The sequence below is a fragment of the Mobula hypostoma genome, chromosome 6, assembly GCF_963921235.1.
Source record: "Mobula hypostoma chromosome 6, sMobHyp1.1, whole genome shotgun sequence".
Classification (NCBI taxonomy): Eukaryota; Metazoa; Chordata; class Chondrichthyes; order Myliobatiformes; family Myliobatidae; genus Mobula; species Mobula hypostoma.
The window spans coordinates 32,662,612-32,685,088 of NC_086102.1; the positions used below are offsets into that span (position 1 = coordinate 32,662,612).

General features: G+C 40.9%; 1 protein-coding gene across 1 annotated transcript in view; it reads right to left on the reverse strand.

Moving 5' to 3' along the window:
* Positions 1-368: 368 nt before the first annotated feature.
* Positions 369-22,477, reverse strand: part of nit2 (nitrilase family, member 2) — a 32,300-nt gene continuing 10,191 nt past the window's right edge. Inside the window, exons 4-10 of the mRNA XM_063049833.1 lie at positions 21,262-21,350; positions 14,336-14,429; positions 13,134-13,208; positions 12,347-12,425; positions 7,993-8,091; positions 3,921-3,976; positions 369-732 (exon numbers count right to left, since the gene is read on the reverse strand). Of these exons, the coding sequence (XP_062905903.1) occupies positions 641-732; positions 3,921-3,976; positions 7,993-8,091; positions 12,347-12,425; positions 13,134-13,208; positions 14,336-14,429; positions 21,262-21,350 (584 nt within the window). The 3' untranslated portion in view covers positions 369-640. The remainder of the gene's footprint in view (positions 733-3,920; positions 3,977-7,992; positions 8,092-12,346; positions 12,426-13,133; positions 13,209-14,335; positions 14,430-21,261; positions 21,351-22,477) is intronic.

Below are 22,477 nucleotides of genomic sequence, written 5' to 3' on the forward strand. Positions count from 1 at the left end.
GCCAGTGTGTAGAAATTTGTTTTCACTTTGACATGAAAGAGTCTTTTCTGTTGATTAGTGTCAAAAAATCCAATTAAATCCACTGTGATTCAATGCCGTAAAACAATAAAACATGAAAACTTCAAGGGAGGTGAATACTTTTTATAGGCACTGTATGTATCTATCTACTGTTCAAAGTTCTATTAATGCAAAATGACAGTATCTAATTATAAAATCCTTTGCTATCTTGAAGATAAAAATATAATAGCTCTTTTTAATGATATTAGTTTTCAGTGCTAAAAGCAGACCAGCCTTCCAGGATTATCAATTAATGTAATATCGACAATCTACTGTATCCTCACTGGCATAATCTTAATTGTATACAAAGCGTCCTCATTAAAAGATAACAATACAAAGCTTGTGATTCATACACAATCATCTTAATTCATGGGATTTATTTCAATTAAAACTAGTAACAATATTACAATTCACTCATTATCCAAAATTCCATACATAGAAAAGCTGTGAAAAGTGCAGTGCATATACTCTTAAATCCAGGTGAGTTTAAAATCTGTTCACAAATTTTTGAAATAATTGGAAGATTTATATTGTCTAAGTCGTAATTCTGCCAAAGACCTGATCCATCTGAGACGTGCTATCCTCAGTCTCTCACTTCCTGCACACTGTAGAGGTCATGTCGTTTCTGCTTGAGAATCGGTATCTGCTGTCGAATGTCCGAAAGGTATTTCAAATCTGTTCCATGGAAAATGAAGAAGTTGAATGTAGTATCTTCAATGGGTCATTTTATAATACATTATCTTCCAAAATAGAAAACTTACTAAAAAATGGTTTGTTTAAGTATACAAGATAGACCATATGACCATAAGACCATAAAACAGAGGAGCGGATAAGGCCATTCAGCCCATTGAGTCTGTTCCACCATTTCATCATGGATGATCCTTTTCACACCCAACCCTATTAACATAGAAACCTACGGCACAATACAGGCCCTTCGGCCCACAATGCTGTGCCGAACATGTACTTACTTCAGAAATTACCGAGGGTTACCCACAGCCCTCTATTTTTCTAAGCTCCATGTACCTGTCCGGGAGTCTCTTAAAAGACCCAATTGTACCCACCTCCACCACTGTTGCTGGCAGCCCATTCCACGCACTCAACTCTATCTGCATAAAAAATTTACCCCTGACATTGTCTCTATACCTACTTCTAAGCACCTTAAAACTGTGCCCTCTCATGTTACATACATAAAAATTGCTGGTGAAAGCAGCAGGCCAGTCAGCATCTATAGGAAGAGGTACAGTCGACGTTTCAGGCCGAGACCCTTCGTCAGGACTATCTGAAAGAAGAGCTAGTAGGAGATTTGAAAGTGGGAGGGGGTAGAGATCCAAAATGATAGGAGAAGACAGGAGGGGGAGGAATGGAGCCAAGAGCTGGACAGTTGATTGGCAAAAGGGACATGAGAGGATCATGGGACGGGAGGCCTAGGGAGAAAGAAAGGGGAGGGGGGAAGCCCAGAGGATGGGCAAGGAGTACAGTGAGAGGGACAGAGGGAGAAAGAGAGAGAAAAAAATTAATAATAATAATAAATAACGTCGACTGTACCTCTTCCTATAGATGCTGCCTGACCTGCTGCTTTCACCAGCAATTTTTATGTGTGTTGCTTGAAATTCCAGCATCTGCAGATTTCCTCGTGCTTGCCCTCTCATGTTAGCCATTTCAGGTCTAGGAAAAAGCCTCTGACTATCCACACGATCAATGCCTCTCATCATCTTATACACCTCTCCCATCTCCCCATAACCTTTCACGCCTTACGTGCACCAAGTGCCCTGGCCTTCACAGCCACCTGTGGCAATGAATTCCAGAGTCACCACCCTCTGGCAAAAGAAATTTCATCTTCATCTCTGTTCTAAATGGACATCCCTCTCTTTTGAGGCTATGCCCTCTGGTCTTAAAACTCCCCCACCAAAGGAAACATCCTCTTTACATAAGCTGTCTAGGCCTTTCAACATTTGATAGCTTTCAATGAGATACGCCCTCATTCTTCTAAACTCTGGTGAGTACAGGCCCAGAGCCTTCAATCATTGCTCATTCTCGGAATCATTCTTGTGAACCTCTTCTAAACCCTCTCCAAAGTAAACACATCCTTTCTTAAATAAGGGCCCAAAACTGCTTACAATACTCCAAGTGAGGCCTCACCAATGTTTTATAAAGCCTCAACATTATATCGTTGCTTTTATATTCTAGTCCTCTTGAAATGAATGCTCATATTGCTTTCACTTTCCTTAATATTGATTCGACCTGCAAATTGATCTTTCAATACAGTGGTCCCCAACCACCGGGCCGCGGACCCGGTACCAGGCCGCAAAGATGTGCTACCGGGCCGCGAGGAAATGATATGATTTGGCGATATGAAACGATATGAGTCAGCTGCACCTTTCCTCATTCCCTGTCATGCAGTGTTGAACTTGAACACCGCCCGCCCCCCCCCGCCCCTGGTTGGCCCGCAAGAATTTTGTCAATATTAAAACAGTCCGCGGTGTGAAAAAGGTTGGGGACCCCTGTTTCAATAGATTGTACATCCTTGGATATAAAGCTTACGACTACAATCGTCTTTCAGCCATGACTCCTTGATACCCACAGCTTCATACATGCCAATCTTTAACTGTTACAAGATCATCTACCTTATTCCATATACTGTATGCATTCAAATATATATAGTCTTGTATTTTTAATTTTGTTTCCCCTTTACACTGCAATCCATGCCACTGACTGCAATTTTGCCCGATCATCTGCCTGTCATTCCTGACAGTCTCACTCTGCACTACCTCGTCTTGTAAACCAACATCCCTGTCCTCAGCCCTATCACTTCGGTTCCCTTCCCCCTTCCAAATTCGCTTGCAGCCTCCTCAACAGCTCCAGCAAACCTGCATGCAAGGATATTAGTTCCCCTCGGGTTCAGGTGAGGCCTGTCCCTTTTGTACATTGGTGTTACAGTGTTCTAGAAACAAGCAGCAGAAAAAATTATTAATCCAGATTATTAATATGAAAATATTTTTTAAATGATCGAATTCAGTTCAGGTCCCCAAGGAAATGACATGTTTATCCTTGCAAGTCCTGGGATTTCTTTGGAAATTAAAGGGTTTTAAATGGATGAAATCCATTTCTAATTAACCCTTTGAGTTTAAAACTTCTACAATACAGTATATATATTTTTTTTTTGAGAAATGTGGATCCAAATAGTTAAGTCTGTCTTGTGCATGAATTTCTAATACCATCACATGAAGAAGACATTAAGACAATTTACATGGCAGTAAAATCCAGTTCAACACAAAAATGACTATCCCACAGGGACAATAAAGAGTGAACAGGCAGGAAATGAGAATGCCTTCAGGCTGTTCATTTTTTTTTCTAGAAAAGTTCTGGCACCTATCTGAACCTATTACCTACTGTTTAAGTAAAGAAAGCAACAGAGGAGAAGGTTAACAATTCTGCACACTGGACTATTAATCCGATATGATCAACACACATAAAAGTTGCTGGTGAACGCAGCAGGCCAGGCAGCATCTCTAGGAAGAGGTGCAGTTGACGTTTTGGGCCGAGACCCTTCGTCAGGACTAACTGAAGGAAGGGTTAGTAAGGGATTTGAAAGTGGGAGGGGGAGGGGGAGATCCAAAATGATAGGAGAAGACAGGAGGGGGAGGGATGGAGCCAAGAGCTGGACAGGTGATAGGCAAAAGGGATATGAGAGGATCATGGGACAGGAGGTCCGGGAAGAAAGACAAGGCGGGGGGGGGCCCAGTGGATGGGCAAGAGGTATATTCAGAGGGACAGAGGGAGAAAAAGGAGAGTGAGAGAAAGACTGTGTGAATCCGATATGATGCTAACTTCTCGGTGGTAGCACTTTTACTTATGAATCTCACCTATATCTGCATATATAATGGTCTCTTCAGAACCAGCCTTGGCTATAACTTCACCCCTGTAAATGAATAAAGCAGACGTTTAGAGACAGTATTTGACCATATCTTTGTTTGGTAAGCAAAGATCTTTTTTTTCTACTGTACTTTTCAAAACGAAACAATTTTAAAATCCCATGAACCTCCAGTAGGACTTCTGATAAACTTGTACAAATACTCATTGTACTTCTGTTCTTCATCCTATACTAGTCAGTTTTGTTTGACAGGAAAATTCTGCTGACCATTTTTCTTTCTGAACCATGGTTGTCCAATGTTTAACAACTGAGGAGGAAATTATGACAGGTGCTCCTTTTCATCTCTAGACTGAATTGAAGGGTACAGTCAATTAAAAAGTCGAAGTATAGAAACTTAGAATGAATTTTGTGAAATTTAAATGATAAACACACTGGGAACAGTATATTCGATGAATGCATTGACATAGTTAAGAATAAAACAGTAAGAGACTTGAGTCTCAATAGTAGGAGTCTCATTACAATGCTTGGGGTGGGAAGTCTTTTAGATTTCAGATCTTTTTGGATTATAGAATATATAATGACTTATGGAATACATAATGAGATAGCTTGGGACCGCTATCATTTCTGACTGAGTTTATGTGCTATTGGTAAACAGTCTTGTTCATCACACACATGTACTGATACAGTCGTTCAGCATGTTCGATTTTTATCAGTGACGAGCTTGATAAATTCAGCAATGAATTCTTCTGCTGTTTTTCGTGATCAGCAGATGCCTTAGCAGCATAAATCTTTTAAAAGTTTAATGTCGTGCCTTTTCTTTAATGTCTGCAATCAGCCTGCTGAATATTCACAATTACCTTCAATTTTCAGTTCATCATAATAGATCTTTGCTTGTTTCAAGATCAGCATACTGTTAAGCAGCATATGTTCACTCCGACACTGATGAATCCACTCTTTCAATACACAACTGAGATCTTCATTTTTCACTTTATGCAGTGTTCTCCATTTTTCATTAACTTCTGTTCATTACACATGTAAGATCACTTCTCAGAATTGTCTGCGCAGAGACCTGTGTATTTCCTGGGAACCTTACCAGTGCCTTGTGAAATTTTCCATTTGTGATGTCATGTCAGCAGTCAAAAGAAATTTCAGATTTTGGAGGTTTTTGGAGTTTGGAATTTCGGATAAGGTGTTCTCAACTGTACTATGTTTATACAAATATATTGTTGAGACTAAAATACATTTCATCCTAAGGACCTAATGATCTATGTCCAGAGATCCAAAAGAGTTGAAATAAAGTCATGGTTGTATTGGTTATCCACTTGCAGAATGATATAGATTCAGGAATGGTTCAAGTAAATCAGAGGATTTAGAGGGTTATTGGGATTGTGGGAGTTATAATGACATGCCAACGGAAGCTCAAGATGAGAGTAGAATGCAGATACTTGGCAAATTAGATGCCTAGTCTATGCTAGGTTTCACCATTGGAGAGGAGGCCAAGTCACAAGAACAGAATGAAATCGACAAGGTTGCAAGTTCTCTGAACGGTGGTGAGGGAGGAAGTGTAATGTCCTTCAACTCCTAGCATTAAAGGCAAAAGTGCCAAGGGACAGGGCAAGGTGTGTGAGGAGGACTGAGCAGGCCAGGGAATCATGAAGAGAGTGGTCCTTGTGTAAAGGGCAAAGGGAACTTATGATGAAGAATATATCAAAATCAGAATCAGTTTTAATATCACTGGCATATGTTGCAAAATTTGTTCTTATGCATTGCAATACGTAATAAAAACTGTAAATTAGAAAAGGACAGTGAAGCAGCTGAGTAACTATTTGGAAATCCTGATGTGGCTCACTGAATACTTATTTCTCTGCTCCCTTTAACATACTGGGACTTCTATCCCTTGTCAACCTTCTCGCAATTTAAATTTAATTTGATTTCTCAATCTTCTCCAGTCCTGACAACGCATCTTCAACCTGAAGCACCGACTCTTGTTTCCCTTCTCACAAGTGCCACCCAATCTGCTGAGAGTTTAGTTTTATTTTATAAATGATGACGGATTAGGAATGTTGATGTTCAGGGGGATCTGGGTACACAGGTCACTGAAATCTAACATGCAGGTGGAGCAAGCTGTTTGGAGCATAAACGGTAGGTTAACTATTATTGTGGGAAGATTTAAGTCCAAAGATTAAGCGGTTTATATATAAATATACAGGGCCCTGATGAGATGTACCAAGTGTATTGTGTACATTCTTAAATCTTTTTAAATAAAAAAACACTTGCTATACAAGGAAGGCATCAAAGGTTCATCATTCTGGCTGCAGGATGGCAGGCATGCTTTTTAACAAGAGATGGTGTCGTTTAGAAGAATATGTTCTCTAGAGTTTAGAAGAATGGGAAATAATCTCCTAGAAGCTAACAAAGTTGTTACAGAGCTCAACAGAGTGGATGCTGGGAGGACGTTTCTCCTCACCTTGGAGTCTAAAACCCAATGTTGAAGAAAGACTATTTAGACCCTGAGATGAGGAGACGTTTTTTTTCTAGAGGGTAGCAAATCTTTGAAGTTCTCTATCCTACAGTGCTGTGAAGGCCCAGTCATTGAATTTGAAGAGTGATGTGCAAGTAATTCACTAGAATAATGCAAGTTCTTGGATATTAAGGGAACCAAGGAATATAGGGATCATGCAGTAAAAAGGTATTGAGGTCGACCATCCACGATCTTGGTGAATGGCAGAACAGGACTGAAGTGCCATCTGCTGCCCCTAATTATTATGTCCAATAAGTTAAATGCTGAAAGTAATTTAACAAATATCAATTAGCAATCCAGAAACTATACACCCAAAATGACAGAATACATGTCTAAAAGAGTTCTGTTTATATAAGACAGAGACTCTCAACAGCTGGACTTCCCTAGTGTTTGAAATCTGTGGTGCAAGGAGAAACTAGGGCTTCTCAGCATCAAAACAATTATTGAAGAAGTAATTTGGAAGATATACATGTTAAACTGTACATTAAAAAGTTCTGAACATTAAATCTCAACAACAGAAGGGCATAAATGTTCAGTTTTGGTTCCCACTTTATGGGAAGAATGTGGAAGCTTCAGAGAAGATGCACAGGATGCTGCCCTGATTAGAGAATCTATCTTACGAGGAAAGGTTGAGTGAGCTAGGGCTTTTCACTTTGAGTGAAGGAAGATGACAGGTGACTGGACAGAGGTGTATAAGATGCTTAAAGGCATGAATAGAGTAGACAGCCACCATCTTTTTCTCAGGGCAGAAATAGGTTAATATGAAAGGGTGTCATTATAAGGTGATTGGAGGAAAGTATAGGGGAAATGTAGGTAGGTGTTTTTTTTTTTACACAGAGTAGTGGGTTTGTGGTACGCATTGTCAGCAATGTTCCCTCTAAGGTGTGCGTGTGCACACATCTTTTGCCACAAGTGAACAAAGGAATTTAAACTGCGCACAAAAGGTTGTCACCCTCAACTTCAATAGCACACTACTTCACTATCGTACACAATCACATTTCCTTTTCTGGTGTTGACAACGTGGAGCTCGCAATGATTTGTCTGCAGATTTCAGAACTGGCTTTTTTATACTGTTTTTATTGAAGAAATTATTCAGTGCGCACATGTTGTTGTTGTCACTGGGCAACAAACTGCACAGCACAAGATTTTTGCACACAAACACAGTGGTCATTACAAGTTAGAGGGAACACTGGCTGCCAAGGGTAGTGTTAGAGGCAAATACATTAGGGACAATTCTGAGACTCTTAAGACAGGCACATGGATGAAAAAAATGGAGGGCTCTGCACAACGGAAGCTTTAAATTGATCTTGGAGTAAGTTAAAAGGTCGGCACAACATTATGGGCCAAAGGGACTATGTTCTATGTACAAGCAAGTAAAAGGTAATTCAGCTTTGAAGTTCTTTCTGTTCTACTTCACTGGAGAGAGCAAAGTGGGTAAAAAAAATAACAACAGAATACTTCAAGACAAACCACCTTGTGGGTGGGTGACTGGTTGATGGTCCAAATGGGTTTCTTCATGATAATTACCCTGTTAAATACGTACCATGGGTTTACTACAGTGCTGTGACCCCAGGTCACATAAGAACTTTTCTCATTTCGGGCAGGTGATACTGTTGCCACATACACCTGGTTGTCAACAGCCCTGCAAATAGAAGAAAGAGAAATTTTACTTTGCAGGCTTTTCTTATATACTGTATTTCAATGTTTTTATTGCCACCACATGTCCATTAGTTCAGTCACGAGGCTACCTGTATTGTTAAACTAAGTGTCATGAGATTCCTGCTGGTGGAGGAAGCAGGCCCAAATTCGTCTAATGGAATAGGTGCATGGCCTGCTTAAAGTGACTGTGCTTATGCGAGGGAGCACACACAAAATGCCGGAGGAACTCGTCAGGTCAGACAGCATCAGGTCTCAGTCCTGATGAAGGGCCTCGGCCTGAAATGTCGACTCTTTATTCCTTTCTATCGATGCTATCTGACCTACTGAGTTAATTCAGCATTTTGTGTGTGTTACTCCAGATTTCCAGCACCTGCAGAATCTCATTTTTTTTTTAATGTATGTGTGAGGTAGCATTTTGCACAGGCAAGGTTTTAAGTACATCGTAGTGATGGAAATTAGAAAACAGGAGGAAGGTACAACTGGCATGTTGCTGTGGTGAGAACAGACAGTGAGGGGCTCACTCGTTCTCAAACATTCCAGTGTTAAGGCAGGATGATGAACTCCAACAGAAAGCATTAAAGAGTTGAAAGATGACTTTCCCAAACACACATATTTGATGTTTAGAGGGAGAAATTAAAAAGCCTTTCTGGAAAATAATCCAGGATTTGAGTGAGCAAGGCACTGAAGCTCCCCCACTCCTCCAACAGTGACCTACTCAAGCTGTGGTGAGCTCCAGAGTGGAGTTTCATGCCCAACACAACCTGAAGATGAAAAGAGAGAAGGTTATCACCATGTCCATCTCCTGTAAGGGGCAACAATGGCAGTAACGTCGAGGGAACTCCGATGCCTACAAATCTCACATTTGAATGCTGGGTAATACAGATGGTCAAATAAATATTTTGAGTATTAACAAATCAGAGGAAAAGGGTTAGCACAGGAAAATGGTCTGAGCTAAAAATTCAGCCATGATTTTATTGAATCACACAGCAGACACGGAAGGCCCAAATGGCCTGCTCCCAAATCCATTTCTTTGGACTTATGTCAATATCTAAAATAATATTCCACTTGTTACATTTTGTAAGAGCAAGTAAGTGATCTAAAAAAAGCTATTTAAGAAACCAAAGACCAAGGTCGTGGGGCAATGGGATGGGGAAGAAATACTGGCCTGCCTCAGCCTCCCTAATCCCAAGGACAATTCCTTAACGTGCCTTTTTCTTACATTTCAGAGAAATATAGAATCATACAGCATAAAAACAGGTCATTTGATGAAGCACAACCATGACACATTTATCCACATTTGGACCATATCTTTGCCTTTTCAAGTGTCAGGCAAAATACTTCAATCACAGCAATAGTATCTGATTCCACCACATTCTCTGGCAGTTTGTTTTAGATATAAATCACTCCACACAAAAAAAAACTCGGATCCTTTTTAGAATTCCTCCCTCTCATCTTAAACCTATGTCCTTTTATTATAAATGTCCCAACCTTGGGAAAACTCTCCCAATGTCAGGAGCATATTTTTCTTCTGTTATTGGACTGTAAATGCAATTAACAGAACAAGTTTAACAGTCATAGGAAGGAGGAGGATGTGGGCAGGTTCACTTGTTTTGTTGATTATTAACTTTTTTTTGGGTTGCTCTTCCTGATCTTGTTTTCCTCACCCCACTCCTTTCTTCACTTCAGTTCTCGTAAGTTGTTCCCGATTTCCAGTTCTGACCAACTCTATACCTAAAGAATAAACTGCTCTTTCTCTTTACAAATACAGACAGTTCCTGGATTATGAAAGAGTTTTGTTCCTGAGAACTGTTCATAACTGTTGAAAATGAACAACAGTGTGTGGAAGAAGAAACAGCTGTGACGGGAGAGCCAGCGGGCCTCACTAATTCAGGGAGCGAGCGTGAGAGTCTGCTCAACTCGGCCCTATCCTGATTGTTGCAGTACGAGGGTGGGGTGGGGACAGAAGGCACATGGAAATATCCCCAATCCTACCCAGCAGAAGATGCCAGCCACCCTGATGGTAAACCTATCCCAGTGGTATTCCAAACACCCAGCAAAATACCCCACTCAAACCCGTGCAACCCTGCAGGAGCAGGCAAATCCATTCCCTGCAGACCTCCAAACCATCAGCATAGCAGCCTCACCTACTACTAATTCCAGCTTAAAATATCACCTCTGCCTTGCAGAATATTTCAATTCAAAGGTAAACTGTACTCATATTAAGATATAAACAAAAGAATAAGCAGTGCAAAACAATTTGCATTAAAGTTCAATACATTCAGTTGTGTTAACTTTTTATCGAAAATGGTAACCAGAGCACCATTGTTACCCTCTCAGTACCTGAGGGGCTTCCTCACCCAACTCAGCCTCTCCACGTGCAGTAGCAGAAGTAGCCCTTCTCCACTAAGTCTTAGCATTGGCCACACCGGACTTCAGTACATCCCTCACCATGTACTCGTGCAGCCTACTCTGTACCAGTCTGCAGCAATCCCTTACAGGCAGCTTGTCGATCTTCCATCAGAACAAGTTCCAGGGATACCACAGACTTGATGCTCTTCCAGCTGCACTTGATGTCTGTTTCAGTGTGTGCCCATGGGAACAGTCCACAGATCGCAGAGTCCTCTGTTACAGAGCTGTTTGGGACGAACTGGGACTAGGTTCCCTGCATTCTTCTCCACACCCACAATGCAAATCCGCAGTTTCACTTCTTCCACACCCCACCCCTCCCCTCCGCAACCATCCCAAAGGCAGCGTGTCCATAATAGAAGATCTGACTAAGTGAAGTCTTGATGCATGTTGGTGAGTTCTAGCAAACAGGTATTCTGCCAAGTGATTTGGACAGTTGCTTTGGGAATGGTTGTGTTCATTACTGAGGGAGAGTGCAGAGCACACCAGGATGCCAACATGCAGGATGTTCAATTGAACTTTATTGACAACCCTGCTTGTACAGTATGTGAACTCCTCCCACGTGGGAGTGGCTAACTGAGTGGGCTAGGACTAACACTATTAATTACCACTACAGAAACCATCTCAGAGTATCAATGGAGTCCCTGTCTTGCGGTGTCTGCGGGACATTTCATGCTGGCAACTGCCTGATGGACTTGTAGCCAAAGATAATTGATTGGAAGAACTCGTCCACAAGGGGAAGGTGGTGTAGCAACATCCAGAAGGATGGGACTGTGCGGGCAATGGGGCCAGGTCTATCTCCACAAACCGCTGCATAAAGTGGCACCTGGTACCCGTTCACACACAGCCAGAAGCAGCCACACGTGAAGGTGGTCAACAGGATGAGGGTATCGCTGGGTATATGGCCTTGATTGCATACAACTGTACAGTCAGGCACCAAATACACTGGCCAGCTACAGAACACTGGATTCGCCTCACACTTAACTGTGAACTTCTGTCATAAGGTCAGGGAAACTTAACTTGCTTCAAAATTCGTTTACAAATTCACTGAAATTTTTCATGAAGTTGCAAAATTCGTATGTCAAAGCTTTCATTAGCCAGAACTGTGTGTATTTGACTTTAAGCAACACACATAGAAGTTGCTGGTGAACGCAGCAGGCCAGGCAGCATCTCTAGGAAGAGGTACAGTCGACGTTCCAGGCCGAGACCCTTCGTCAGTGGTCTCGGCCCGAAACGTCGACTGTACCGCTTCCTAGAGATGCTGCCTGGCCTGCTGCGTTCACCAGCAACTTTTACGTGTGTTGCTTGAAATTCCAGCATCTGCAGATTTCCTCGTGTTTGCGTATTTGACTTTAAGAGTTTTCAGTTTCAGTTTTAATTTTCCAGTGTTCTCAGTTGTTTAAAATGATCTATACTGAAGGTAATCAAGCTGCATTGTGACGAGAGAAGATTAAGTAAATCTGCCTTGCTCGATAAAGAAAAAAATCTCTAGAGTTTGTGGGAATGACTGCTATTAATATCACATTAGTGTGGAACTGGCAGATAGTAAGATTAATGTTGAATATTTGCATAATTATATCTGTCAACTATCTATATTGTCTCAAGCAAAACAATGCAGAAAATCTGAAAAAAAACAATAATGCTGAGGATAATCAGCAGGTCAGGCACTATCGGTGGAGAGAAGAAGTTAATATTTTAGATAGGCAATCTTAAATTTCATTTACCTAAACACTATTTCTCACTCCACAGATGCAGGTTAACCCGCTGAATATGCCAGCATTTCCTGCTTTGGTTTAAATTGGCAGTCCACACACAAATTCTCTATTGCTAACCTTGCCCTTTGTAGGAGCTCCCAATGCGCTGGGCCTGTTGTCATGTTGAACGCTCCTGGATAGACTAGAAGCTGGCAGCCTGCAGAGCATAGACAAAACAAAAAAAATTTCCAATTTACTTTTAAAGCACATCCAAATGTTATTAGCAAACAATTTGCTGGAGCAACTCAACAGGTCAAGCAACTTCTGTGAGGGGGAGGGAGAGGAAATACAAATGTTTCAGTTTGACACCCTGTAACAGGATGGGACAGGGCCAGGATGTTGTACCTGCTCTGTTATAACTGCGCTGCCTTAGCCAGCTGGCTGCAGGAGACGGAAAGATGGCAAGAGCATAACCAGGAGTGGGGGCAGGTGCGAGGGGCAGAGATCTGCATCACAAGCTCAGAGTTTACAGGACCACTGTTTTGTTTTCAAAAAGATTAATATCAAGTATGAACCTCAAGCCTGTGACTAGTAATGTAACCAAATTGCATTTATGCTGTCAATTTGTGTCTTTACGTGATCCCAAATAGCTGAAGGGCCAAACATACCTCTCAAATGTGGTCATTGGTGTAAATTAAAACATATCTCTAGCTAGGCTCCGCTCAGAATGAAAAGAACAGAGAAGACTAGATAATCTGTTTTGAGTTGAGATTAAATGTTGATCAACAAATCAGGAATATTCCAACTTTTATATTCCCAAGAGCAGAAGGACCTTCCATTTAAAATCTATAACACCAGCACTCCACTGAAAATAATATTAAAACAGAAAATAATTCTGTTTATCACAACATCAGTATTTACTGACCTTTTTTGGCGTAAAGCTGAGCAAGTTCTGCAAACCTCATGTCATAGCAGATTCCGATCCCCACTTTGCAGCAAGCTGTACAGAAAAGAGATTTTAATACACAAGTTATGTCAAGTTTATTGTAATTCAACAATAAACTCCAGACCAGGGCGTAAAGTACAGTAATACACATAGCATACAATAATTTAGGAAAGCAAGAATAAAATCTACAAATGAATAATGCATAAATAAACAAAGTACAGGTATGTATTGAGAAGTCCACATCTATAATCTATGTGTATGAAAATATATATCATGGCCAGTATGAATGTAGGTTCTTAGATATACTGTCCTTGAAGCAGGCTTCTGCACCGTATCTTCCTAAACTCCCGGGGCAAGTATGCAATGCAGCCAACCCACTTCACCCAAAGCCAAAGCGTGGAAGAAGGCATAAAGAGATTTGTAGATAAGTAACATGAGATTATTGTTACGGAAAAACGGAACAGGATATAGGAGCTTTAAATGCTCATTTTACCTGAGCCATGATTTTTTTCCTGTGGTACTTGAGTGCCTATAGCATCCTGTTCTAGGGAGTGTGGAGGAGGGAACATACAGTAAAAAAATCTCCACAGGTTGTATTTTAAATTACGGAAAATATGAACAAGAATTTAAGTGTTACGCTGAAAATTGGAGAGTTTAAAGAAATCACGAAACATTCCATCGTGATGTTTAGAGATAGTTAGTAATATATGTGTAATTAAACATTTACCTATGTTTGCTTTTAAAACAATTACTTAAATCTCTTAGTTTGATTATTTGACTGTCAGGTTGGGAGAAGCAGTGAGCCCTTGAGAGGTACATTTAATCTGATCACATTCCCTCTACAGCACATCCATTCAAGCACAGGAACCAGCCACCCACCTTTGAGGTCTTCTGTGTTGGTGATTTGGAACACGTTGATCTAACTTTCTATTTTATTTGAAAAGTTATCTTTTAAAAATTCACAGCGGATTAATGTTTGACATCTGCCGTTGTCATCTACAACAGAGACTTCTTTGTCTACCCAACGATCCTACTCAAAATCCAATGTAAAATCAATGGATATTAACCTGCATCTTACATTAATTGAAGACAACATTTCTATTTTAAATACAGAATAAACATATAATAATGTTCCGTAATTGTAATGAATTGCAGATCAGATCATGCATCTTTTTACTTACGTGTGTCAAAGGTGCATAACGAGTCACCGGGGGAAAGCGTCTCAGATTCTTGGAAACAGATTTTCCCAGGAACATGAATATCAAACAAGTGAATCTAGTTCAAACAAACAGCAGGGAGTCAGTGATCTTTAACCTTACTGTTGAACTTAAGTTAACTTTTTGAATGGTTAATGACTTTTTTAGGTTACCGTGATTGCTTGCTAAAGCTCATGGACACTGACATTGCTGTGATTCAGCTTGTAGAAACAACATCTACTATGCGTGTAGTTCTCCAACTGTTCGAACCATTGCTGACCATCTGCCCGATATTCACCAGCAAATTCATTACCTTCTCAACCTCTCCCCTCAACTTGATTCTTGATTGGTCAGGGCATGAAGGAATAAGGGGAGAAGGCAGGAGACTGGGGCTGACAGGGAAATTGGATGAAATGGCAGAGCAGACGCAATGGGCCAAATGGCCTAATTCTGCTCCTACATTTTATAGTCTTACGCTCTACTGCCGAGGTACAACTAATTTAGTCCTCGACACTGCCACACTGCAAACCTTCCATTACACTGTCTCTCCCCCAATGATATATTGAAAATCCCCTCGGGTAGATACATCCACTTCGAGAACCTTTGATCTAAACCACCTTGCAACAAGGTAAATGTCTCTTTTATTTCAAGGAATATGTATCGCACTGAGACCAGTACCACCATCAATCAAAATATTCTAAATGATTATAATGTTTCTGGTGAAATAATCAAACAATTTAAAATGAAAATCACAAAGCACACTCACCAAAACCTAAACTTGATAGACTATGTTTGACTGCTGGAAGTGACTTACTGCTAAAAACAGTTTTTTTTCATATCAATGTCATAAAATATAGTTTTAATGAAAATAGATACCACATAGATTTGAGACTGAAGATACATTTCCAAAATTGTGTCTGACAGTGCATGACACAACACAGGCTTTTTTTAGCTTATGGAGTTCAAATACTCAAAATCTCTGACAATAAGTGACAATCATTGATCTCAAGACTTTGTTGCTGATTTATAAAGTTCAAAAGAAAACATGATATGAGTAGGATGAACAAGACACCAAAAACTTTAGATAAATTCTGAAAAAAAGTTGAATATCAAGTATTATCTGGAACAATGCTAAATCTCGACAAAACCAAACCCAAAGGAATATAAATTCCCTTGTCAACAGTTTTAGGCCCCATATATCAGAAAGGATGTATTGTCATTGGAGAGAGTCCAGAGGGGGTTCACGAGGATGATTCCAGGAATGAGGAGGTTAACATGTGAGGAGCATTTGGCAGCTTTGGGCCTGTAATCACTGGAATGTGTGGAATCCCATTGAAACCTACCAGTTGTTGAAAGGACTAGATAAGGTGGATGTGGAGAGGATGTTTCCTCTGGTGAGGGTATCCAGAACTAGAGGGCACAGCCTCAAAACTGAGAGGCAACCTTTTAGAACAGAAGAGGAATTTTTTTAGCCAGAGAGTGGTGAATCTGTGGAATGCTCTGCAACAAACTGTGGTGGAGGCCAAATTCGTGGGTATATTTAAAGTGAAAGTTGATAGTTTATTCTTTGGTCAGGGCATCAAAGGATGTGGCACGAAGGCAAGTGTTGAGGATTAACTGGGATCCGGGATCAGCCATGATGAAATAGCAGAGCAGACTCAATGGGCTGAATGGCCTAATACTGCTCCTATGTCTTATGGTCATAGTTAAGCTTGATAATAAACCAGAATTATTTACACAGCTCGTGGCCACAACTTTGCAGCAATTGTATTAAACTGTGAATGGAAGAGGGAGTTAAGAAGACATTTCTTTATGCAGTGATTGCTGACAACTTGCCTTCACAGGAAGTGAATAGTATAGATGGATTTATGGGGCAAGGGGAGGGGGTCGATTCATGTATTATATGGGAGAGGGAAATAGAGGATAACACATAAAGTTATTGTCAGCATGGTCCGGTTCAGTCAAACAGTTTGTTCTGCTGCTAAATATCCAAAAATGTATGGTTATTGAGGTTCAAATACTTAGATATTGCTGCATCACAGATCCCAGTAATTCCAGGTGTGTCACATAACAGAGAAGGCACTACATACACTGCAGTCACAAGCATCAAACCAAAGGGAGAAATTATAACAGTTGCTGTATCAGTATTTCCCTTTATCATTGAGAAATCAGTATCACAGGCACATGAGCAAATATTTACACCCTGCCCCCACCAGCTCTACCAAGGTACAGTACTACACTGAAAAACTCTGGCGCCCAGATGAGTGAACTTTAAAGATAAGAAATGCATAACCACCTTGGACAGTGTTTGGGTTTGAACAGATAATTATGTTTGCTGAAACTGTTTTCCTAATTGACATGGTAAATTACTACATAGGCTTGCCAATGCTTTGATCGGTAGGGGCATTTTCAACAAAGACACAGAATGCATTCTGTCCACATTGCAGATTCAAGAGACAAGGCAAACAAAAAACATGGAATTATAGCAGGCTGTTCATGGGTGGAGTACTCCCAACTTACGGACATCCTTACATATGAACGTGTTTCCAGACAAGTCTGACAAACATACATAAGTTTGTTCCTACGAGCAGCAGAACTAGACCCCCTCTAATCCCATGTCACTAGGGGATGCGAGAAGAGATTGCTGGAATATTGATGTCCTCTCCGGCTGCACGAGTTGCACCAGAGGCTTGGACAGCAAACCTTGCTCCTTTGTTTAACAAGCGTAATAAGGGTAGTCCTGGGATTTACAGACCAGTCAGTCTTATATCAGTTGTGGGCAAACCAATGGAAATGGATTTACAAACATTTGGAGAGGCACAGTCTTATGAGCAATAGTCAGCACAGCTTTGAAGAGCAGGTCACGCCTCATAAGCCTGACTGAGATTTCAAGTAAGTGACAAAACAGGTTAATGATGTATACATAATCTGTTCACATCACGGATGACAACTGGTCCCTTAATATCACCTCCCTGAACTAAAAGGCCCAGCACTGCTTCCACTTTCTAAGAAGATCTAGGCAAGTAAGGCTCTTCCATGTCCCTCCCGCCCTCCAACATAACTGCATTTTGCAGGAGACCTTTGAGAGCATCCTGACAAGTTGCATCTTTATCTGGTGTGGGAGTAGTCGGGCATCACATCGGAAGTCCCTGCAAAGGACTGCGAGAACAGCTGAGAGGGTCATAGGGGTCTCCCTACTATCCATCAGGGACATTTATCAGAAACCCACATACAAACTCTTTACAGACAGCGGTGGTACTGAACACGGGTTGCTGGCATTGTAAAGCATTACGCACCCACACTGTGCTGCCCAGAGAAGAGGCATATTCTGCATTGAGATCGCTGACTAGTGGTGTTCCACAGTTGTGGGACTGTGCTTTTTGCGATTTGAATAAGGAAGTGGAAGATCGAGTTAATAGATATGCAGATAACACAAAGGTTGGAAGTGTTGTGGATGGTGTAGAAAGTTGCTGTAGGTTACAACAGGATATAGATAGAATACAGAGCTGGGCAGAGAAGTGGCAGATGGAGTTCAAACCGGAGAAGTGTAAAGTGGTTTCGGAAGATCAAATTTGAAGAAGGAGTACAAGTTAATGGCAGGATTCTTAGCAACCTGGAGGAACAGAGGGTTCTTGGGATCCAAGACCACAGATCCTCAGAGTTACTACACGTTGATAGGGTGGCTGAGAAGGTGTATGGTGTGCTGGCCTTCACTGAGGGACTGAATTCGAGAGCTGTGAGATAATGTTGCAGTTTTATAAAACTCTTGTTAAACCTCACTGTATTTTTGTTTCCAGTTCTGGCTGCCTCAATATAGGAAGTATATGGAACTTTAGGGAGGGTGCAGAGGAGATTTATCAAGATGATGCCTGGATTAGAGAGCATGTGTTACGACAAAAGGTTGAGCGAGATAGGGCTTTTCTCTTTAGTGCAACAGAGGTGTATAAGATTATCTGTGGAACAGAAAGAGTGCACAGACAAGTGTCTTTCTCCCAGGCTGGCAGAGGCCAATACCAGAGGACATCCTTTTAAGGTGAGTGGAGGATAGTTCAGGGTAGATATCAGAGCTACTTCTTCTCTTATACTGCCAAGGTTGGTGATAGAAGCTGAAACATTAGGGCCACTTAATAGATTTGGTGCCCGACAGATAGGTACATGGACGTAAAAATATGGAGGGTCATGGGGTTTGTAGGAGAGAAGGGTTAGATTGGCTATGGAATAGGATTATCCGAGGGGCTCATACTATGCTGTATTTTCCGATGTCTTTCTCCATTTTTAAGAACAGTTTTTTATTATCAGTCTTGCTGTGTTTTTGATACTATTCTTTACAATATAATTGGGGGATTGTTACTCTACCATCCCTTATGTTGGGGTGACCTGTACCTGACTTAGAGCTTCCTATACATATACAGACATGCAGTGGTAAACATCTCTGCATTTTCTAAAGGTAGTAGTTTGGGTTTACCATTAATTCACTTCAATCCCCAGGTACTGATTATATATGTCCCTCTGTATTTAAGTAATGCGAATTCATTATTGGAAATGTTTTAAAATGTCTTTACGATCTCCCTGCTAAAGAAACACCCTTTAAATATGATGAATAAACAATCTACTGGTATTATAATCAACGTTTTGATGATGAACTTTGCAATCTTCTTCAGGGATGATGCCTGGGTATGTCTAGTCCAGTGGTATTTATACCCCCGTAGTCCGTACCTCCTAATTGGTTAGTCCTTATCCAATCAAGTTTCCACCCTCCCACCTTGATTACAATCGAATTCTAGTTCTTACTCAGAGCAAGACCTTCGTCTTAGTTAAGATTCTTTTCCTCTAGTTTTATTTCAATGGCTTCCCTTACCAGGCAGTCCCAAAAGCCATTGGTGTGGCACAGTAGTTTTGTGCTGTCGAGGTCAATCCTATGGACATTGCGAATACAGTGTTCTGCTACTGCCGATTTTTCAGGGTAACCCAAACAGATACACCTCCTGTGCTCCTTGATGCAGGTTTCCACCGTGTGTCCTGTGTGGCTAGTATACGCTGCTCCGCAATCATATAAAACCCAGTAAACACCAGTCGACTCGAGTCCTAGATCATCTTTGACCTGCATAAACTGTGACCTGAGCTTCCTTAAGGGTTTGTGGATACTAATCCAGTATTTCTTGAGGATCCTGGTGATCCTTGCAGGAACCGTGGAAATATAGGGAAGGCAGGGGGCAGTGACAGGTTCATTCTCGTTGTTAGGTTTTCTGGTTTTACCGTCAGCCCTTTTAAGGGCCCGATTGATTTCCTTCACCTTGTAGCCATTCTGTAGGAACGTCATGCGTAATTGTCTTATTTCCTCAGGGAGATATTCTGGGTTTGACATAGTTTTCACGCGGTTAATAAAAATATTTTGTTTACTCTAAGTATCTGCAACAGGTCAAAAATGACCAAACTGTGCCTACATTATTTGTGCAAGAACAACTCTGCAATTTTTTTTTGTTAAATACTATTCATTGATGTGGTCGAAGGGGGTACTTCAGAAGGAAAAATTTCTCAGCTCCTGTTGCAGGATAAATCTACTTTGGATGGAAAGTCATTGACCTGTATTAATAACTCTGCTTTTTCCATCACATGTATTGCCTAACCTGATGGATAACTCCAACCTATATACTGTTTTCATTTGAAATGCTAGTTTTTTCACATTATTTGCAGGAAGTATCCAGGACATCTTCAAGGCACGACGCCTCAAAAAGATGGCGTCCATCATTAAGGAACCCCCTCACCCAGGTCATGCCTGGTTCTCATTGCTACCGTCAGGTAGGAGGTACAGAAGCCTGAAGGCACACACTCAGTGATTCAGGAACAGCTTCTTCCCCTCTGCATTCCAATTTTTGAATGGACATTGAACTCATGAACACTACCTCACTATATTTTTATTTCTATTTTTGCACTAATTATTTAACAATTTATACATACTTACTGTAATTGTTTTTTTCTATTATTATGTATTGCATTGTACTGCTACTGCAAAGACAACAAATTTCATGACATATGCCAGTGATATTAAATCTGCATCTGAAACATCTACCTTTACAATGATTTCAGGAAAATCTCCGTAGGGCATAAAGAAAATCACCAGAGACAAGTAATTGCCTCCGATAATAGAGCATCAAGCCAAGTTCTAACGTGAAACTGAATGAGGTCCTCCACTCACAATTTTTGCTTTAGTGGGTGGAGGAGCAAAACTAATGCCATAACATGGGGTGAAAGATGGGTGGAGACTGCTTAACATCACTTGAATTTGGAATTTTGTGTAGAGAAGGCTGTGAGTTGATGTCTGATTCCATTTTGCTGATTAAAGCTTCTACGGTTTGCCGATTAGAGCGACGCGGGAGATTGAAACATCAAGGCAAACGTGAATGAAACATCAAGGTGAGCATCGGCTGCCTGCCTTTTGATCATTAGAGGATCACTCTGCTATTGAAGAGGGGAGACTGCCTTTTGATCACTGGTGGGATCACTCCATGCCAGAGAGAGAAAGGCCTGCTGTAGTGGCCGGAGAATGTTACCCAGGTTTTCTGAGTTTTGAATATGGACTTGGACTATAGACTTTTTTTTCCAGACTTACAGTTTTTTTGTATTGTGTTTTTTTTGTGTGTGAGGGAAGGAGATTGGGGGAGGGGGGTTCCCGTTTGTTTGTTTATTGTGTGGGGAGGAGGGGTTTGGTGGTTGATAATCGTGCTGCCGTTCTTTTCTTTCTTGGTTTCGCGGCTATCTGGAGAAGAGGAATCTTAGAGTTGCATACTCTGATAATAAATGAACCTTTGAAAAAAAAAGCTCTCATCAGCTTAAAAGGAAAATCAGTCAAAAGGAAAATCTTCCGATCCAATGTGTTACACATTCATTGTAAACTACTCTAAAAATTCAACCTTGCGATATTTCATCAGCATGGATCCATTGGGTGCAAACACAGTGCTGGTGTTGTACAGCTTGCCGTTCTCTTCCTCTGGGATGGAGCCTGCAGGAACAACAAAGGGAATTAGTTCCCAGGTTCTAATGTAAACACAATGCATTGCTTCACTTCTTCTAGACAATTCTTCTAGAACAAACTGCCCTATCTTTTCCTCTTAAACTAAATAACAAATAATAATTTTGTCCAGTTAAAAATGAATATGAATACATCTGTTTTTATAAGTCATTTATAGGACATCCCAAAATACACTGATTGTTGTCACATACCACAACATCAAAAGAAAACAGTGAGGATATATTCTGTAAATATATCTTCTGGTGCTAATTTCCAGAGAAACTCTCTGATCTCTTTCAGATGAGGCATAGATTACGCTTTCATCTTAAACCATCAGACTTGAATTATCTTCTCATATCCAGTTGAAGCTTCAACAATGAGAAAGGTCAAATGCATCATCTCCTCAAATCCTGTCATGAGCCTTGCCTTCAGTTGTGAATTGAACATCTTGGCAAATTGTGATACAGATGAAAACCTTATATGTGACAGTTATTTTCAATAAAACATGATATTGTTAGGCATGTATCTCATGCACATGTAGAGCAAAATCAGTCATATAATTCATGCAACTAAAAACACAGCAATCACTTGTGGTCGAAATATTATGGGAATGTGACATCTTATTATACACATTAGAAGGGCGGGAGGAGGGAGAGCAGCGCGCTGCCCGTGCGCAGCCCTCCAGTGAAAAATGATATCGTGTCCGTTAAATAGGGGCCGTGGACAATTCTGATTTGATGGAGACAGACGTGAAAGCACAGAGGAACATCTGGAGAAATTTCTGAAACGCCAGTTCGCTGCTGTTGTTACTGCGCAGTCCGGAATCTTCCGGAGGGAAGGCCTCAAAATCCCCGGCTTTGCCTGCTGTTGGCAACCGAGATTGAGGTCGAATCGTTCGGACAGAGATGGCGCTGAGTACTCGGTGTTGGAGAGCTGATCAGAGGCTCGAAGTTTTCGGATGACTCAGAGACGGATTGTGGTCGGGCATGGCTGGGAGAGTTTTTCTTCCTTCTCCCGTCTGCGTGAGATGTGGGACATTTGAGAGACTTTGAACTTTTTACTGTGCTCATGGACTTCTTCATCAAGTTACAGTATTGTTGCACTGTTGTAACTATATG